General features: G+C 44.5%; 1 protein-coding gene across 1 annotated transcript in view; it reads right to left on the bottom strand.

The window, feature by feature from the left end:
• The window catches only part of TBP (TATA-box binding protein), a 21,649-nt gene that overhangs the window by 9,900 nt on the left and 7,124 nt on the right, over positions 1–4,625 (bottom strand). Inside the window, exons 4-5 of the mRNA XM_027770412.1 lie at positions 4,440–4,625; positions 1,213–1,300 (exon numbers count right to left, since the gene is read on the bottom strand). The exon at positions 4,440–4,625 is cut by the window's right edge and continues 14 nt beyond it. Of these exons, the coding sequence (XP_027626213.1) occupies positions 1,213–1,300; positions 4,440–4,625 (274 nt within the window). The remainder of the gene's footprint in view (positions 1–1,212; positions 1,301–4,439) is intronic.

The raw sequence follows: 4,625 nt of genomic DNA, 5'->3' as shown, positions 1-4,625 counted from the left end.
GATCCCAAGAGGAGAATGGAGAAGGGATTGCGGCGTGACCATCTCCCTTGGGGGGTGATTTCTCGCTTTCTGTCTCTATGTCTCTCTCTATCTGTCTGGCGAGCGCAGGCACCCTATAGCAAAAAAAACTCTCCAAAAAAAAAAAAATAAAATAAAATAAAAAAATAAAAACCAAAAAATCTTTAACACACATTAGTACTAAGGCTGGTATCTTAAAATCTTATGTTCCTTACCCCTAATATTTTTAATACAAAAAATAAATAAATAAAGGTAGAAAAATATAATAAACCTCTTGTACTTATTACTCAACTTTAATTTTTGTTAATGCTATAGAATGTGTGGTGTGTGCATGCATGTGATGAAGAGAGAAAGGAAAAGAAAGGGAAAGGGGGAGAGAAGGTGGGAAAAAGGGAGGGAAAGGAAGAAGCAAGAGAGAAGGAGGAGAAGGAGGAGAGGGGAGAGAGCAAGAGAGGGGGGAGGGGAGGAGAGGGAAGAGAGGGGGAGAGAGAGACACACCCTCAACAGGGTCTCGTCACGTCAGTCTGCTTCCCGGCTCCTCAGGGTCCTGGGTAAACCATGCCCCTGCATGTTCCCAACCTGGCCTAGGGATCCGAACCCGCAGTCAGCCTATTTCCAGCCTTGCAGGGCTTTCGCACTGCTGCTGCACCATTGGAACGGTGGACTTCTTGGACAATCTCGTCTCACCCACATGCCTCCTTTGTGATTCTCCTACATATTTTCAAAACATGAATTGACTGATACTACATATTATCTTCAACCTGCCACAATCCTCAATATAACATTTATGTCAACTGGTTTTACTGCAGACTACTGTGTTCTTAGTGAGCTGAAGGTTGGAATCTGAGCATCCAAAATGACAAACCCCACTCATTTTACGCTGGACTCTTTTTTGTTGATGTCAAGAAATTTAAGTGGAATGCAAAACTTTCTGATTTAGGAACTTTAAGAAGTAAATTCCTGTGTCATCATATAGTTAGAAATACATTAAAATAGCTCTGGGGTTAGCTAGCTAACTGTGCAGTTCAAATCGCATTCATGTGCGCATGGTGCCCAAAATCCTGAGAGGAGGGAGAAATGGAGAGGAGGCCGCAGCATGGCCATTCCCCTGGGGGGTGCCTTCTAGGTTTCCTCTATCACTAGCAAAAGCACGGAGCCCCTGGAAAATTTAAAAAACAAACAAACAATTCTGACCTTGGGATTATATTCAGCATTTCGGGCACGAAGTGCAATGGTCTTTAGGTCGAGTTTACAACCAAGATTCACTGTGGATACAATATTTCTGCAAGAAATTTGAAAAGAAACATGATCATTTAAATCATTTAACTTCTATAAGAAGAAGTGTTAGATGACTATCTAGGAATGTAATTCTTCCATGAGGCTTTAATTTTTTTAAATTGCTGACATTTATAAAGTGGTTAACAAGTACCACATACTACGCTAAGCATTTTACAAAGACCCTCCACTTTAAAACTCACAATGCACTTCAAGGTAGTAACAACTGCCATTCCCACGATCAGATAAAGGTGCTGAGGCTAGAGTGCTCAGGGCGCACATGACTCCCAGTGGCAGAGCCAGGATCAGGGTCTGCCTGTCATTATGCTTAGTCTTCACTTAATCCACCTCAATTCTGGTCCACTTCTACCAACACTCCACTCCCATCCCACAGTCACTATTTACGATGAGAACAAGCAGGTGGGACTTTCTTAGTCCTTTTGGAATAATTGTTCTTTTAGAAGAACAAGAATTCAATATCTTTGGAAAAGGGAAAACCTGCCTTTTTTTCTTCTGATTCACCCTCAGTAAATCAGAATAAACAGATATCATCATTATCATCTGGATCCAATGACCATTTTCATTTCTCAGTGTTATTAAGTCATAGTATGAATTATTGCTAAAATAAACAGAGTGAAAAACAACTTCCCTAGAAATTTTAATAAAAATGTAAACACAGCAAACTCAAATTTTAAGCCTGTATTTTTCTGTTTGGAAATGGGCAACTCTCTTTGACTGCAATCAACTGTCATAGAATGTCACCATTTTCTCTCCTTCTTTTTTTTTTTGGAGAGGTTTTTGCTATAGGGCGCGTGCGCTCGCCAGACAGAGCGAGACACAGAGAGACACAGAGCGAGAAATCACCCCCCAGGGGGGATGGCCATGCCAGAATCCCTTCTTTTCCATTCTCCTCTTGGGATCTTGGGCACACACGCACATGCGCCCGGTGTGAGTTTAAGCCACCGGGTCCAGGACTCGAACCACGGCTGGCTACATGGGAGTCCAGCGACATAGCCATTACGCTAACTGCTGGTCCCTCACCATTTTGAGAATACTGATTCCAGACTTTAAAATCATAGCCTCTAGGTTCTGGCTCATTAGTGCCATACTTCAGGGAAAGCAGATGGTGTGGTGGCTAAAGGCACTGGACTCCCAAGAAGTTATCTGCAGTTTGAGTCCCAGACCCAGAAGCCTGACAATCATGGTGGGTACATGTGAGTGCATGCCCTGAATCCCGTGGAGAATGGAGAAGAATGGATTGTGGCATGGCTATCTTCCCTGGGGGATGATTTCTCACTTTCCCTCTCTGTCGAGTACATGAGCCCTATGCCAAAACCCTTAAAATAAAAATAAACGAAGAAATCAGGTTCTGAAAACTTGATGGCTCACAGTTTTGTTGAAAGGGGGACAGAAGCCTTTTGAGACAAAGCAGTAAAGCAGACTAGGTTGATCAACCTGGTATCTTCCTTTCTACGCCATCTACTTCCTGTTAGCCACCACTGTGCACATACCTACCTTTAGCATTCACCCACCTATGACCTGTATCAGGTCAATGTCGGTGCATCCATTCCAAACTCAGTCATATAACTGCTACTCATTTAGCTTAATTCTTCATAAGCCGACAAGATTCAGAGGCCACCGAATTCCCTCACAGTAAGGCTCTTAGCAGGACAGCAGATATGTGCTGACTGAATGCTCTATGCATTCTGAGAAAGACTAAGACACAGCCAAGAAACAAACACCTGACCCGAACAGGTTACAGTTTGTGATTTAAACAGAAACGCCAATTTAAATGCCCATGAGAGTCAGACAAGCATGTGAGACTACTATCATTAAAATTAAAATTATTTTGTTTTTAAAATTGTGTGGGATCGGGACCAGCAGTTAGCGTAATGACTATGTCACTGAACTCCCATGTAGCTGACCGTGGTTCGTGTCCCAGACCCAGTGACTTAAACTCACGCCAGGCGTGTGTGCGTGCGTGCCTAAGATCACAAGAAGAGAATGGAGGAGAAGGGATTGCGGCGTGGCCATCCCCCCTGGCAGGTGATTTCTCGCTTTCTATCTCTCTGTCTCTCTCTGTCTTTCTGGCAAGCACACATGCCCTATAGCAAAAACCTCTCCAAAAAAGAAAAAAAAAAAAAAAAAAACAGAGTGAAAAACAACTTCCCTAGAAATTTTAATAAAAATGTAAACACAGCAAACTCAAATTTTAAGCCTATATTTTTGTGTGGGATCAAACCAAACAGTGGAGACACGATCTGGGTCTCTCCATAACAACAGGGCTGTCTACATGTCACTTAGCTACAAAAATGATCAGAGATGGCTGATGAATGACAACCACGTACTTAACAAGATGATGAGGTGCAAAGAGAAACACTATCGCCAAAGGGAGGAGGAAAGTGGAGGACAACTGCACAAAAAGCCAAAGCGATGTAGTGGCTTGGTACACACTTCTCATGTATACCAAGATTACCGATTGAACGCACTGCGTTTAAGGTAGAATGCCATATAGGATAAGAACAAGCCACCCTCACCTTGTGCTAAGGACGCAGCTCTTCAAAGATTTATGTTTAGCCCCTGCAGCAAAAATGAAGGGACACAAGACCACTGAACCACTGACAATGGCAACCGTGGAGAGAGATTACATGGGACGCAACTCAGCAGAGCCACGACAGGGCGACCACAGATCCCAACTACCACTGCCATGGACAGACTGCCCGAGGAAGCAACTCAGCAGAACCACGACACAGTGACACAGAGCCCAACTACTACTACCATGGACAGAAACTGCCGTGGGCATGTGACAGCAGAACCATGACACTGGACCACAGAGCCTTGTGACCACGGACAGAGACTACATGGGGATGTGATTCAGCAGATGAGCCACAGGAAGCATCTGTAGTAACAAAAAAGCCCAGGCTGAATGTCTGACCAAAGTTTACAAACACAAGTGAGCAAGTTTCTGAAAATGTTAAGGAAGCCTTCAGCCAAGGGCACTGAGTCACTGAGCTAGCGTTGCTTCCCTTTCTGAAGTGAGAACTAAATTACCATTAGTGCCAGTTACATCTAATTCGATCCACCTTAAAAGAGCAACCACATGGCTGTACAGAGCAAAGAAGAGACATAGGGCCCCAAGTACTCACTGCAGCTGTGGGACGATCCCAGAGCTCTCTGAGGCAGGCGTGGCAGGAGTGATGGGGGTCATAGGGGTCATGGGGGAGGGGTACAGGGGGGTCGTGCCCGGCAAAGGTGCAGTTGTGAGAGTCTGCGAGTGGAAGAGCTGTGGCGTCTGGCCTGAGGCCCCTTGTGTGGCCTGCTGAGGTGACTGC

The sequence above is a fragment of the Tupaia chinensis genome, unplaced genomic scaffold, assembly GCF_000334495.1.
Source record: "Tupaia chinensis unplaced genomic scaffold, TupChi_1.0 Scaffold000132_1, whole genome shotgun sequence".
Taxonomy (NCBI): Eukaryota; Metazoa; Chordata; class Mammalia; order Scandentia; family Tupaiidae; genus Tupaia; species Tupaia belangeri.
The sequence above is the reverse complement of the archived record's forward strand: the minus strand, read 5'-3'. Positions and strand labels throughout refer to the sequence as shown.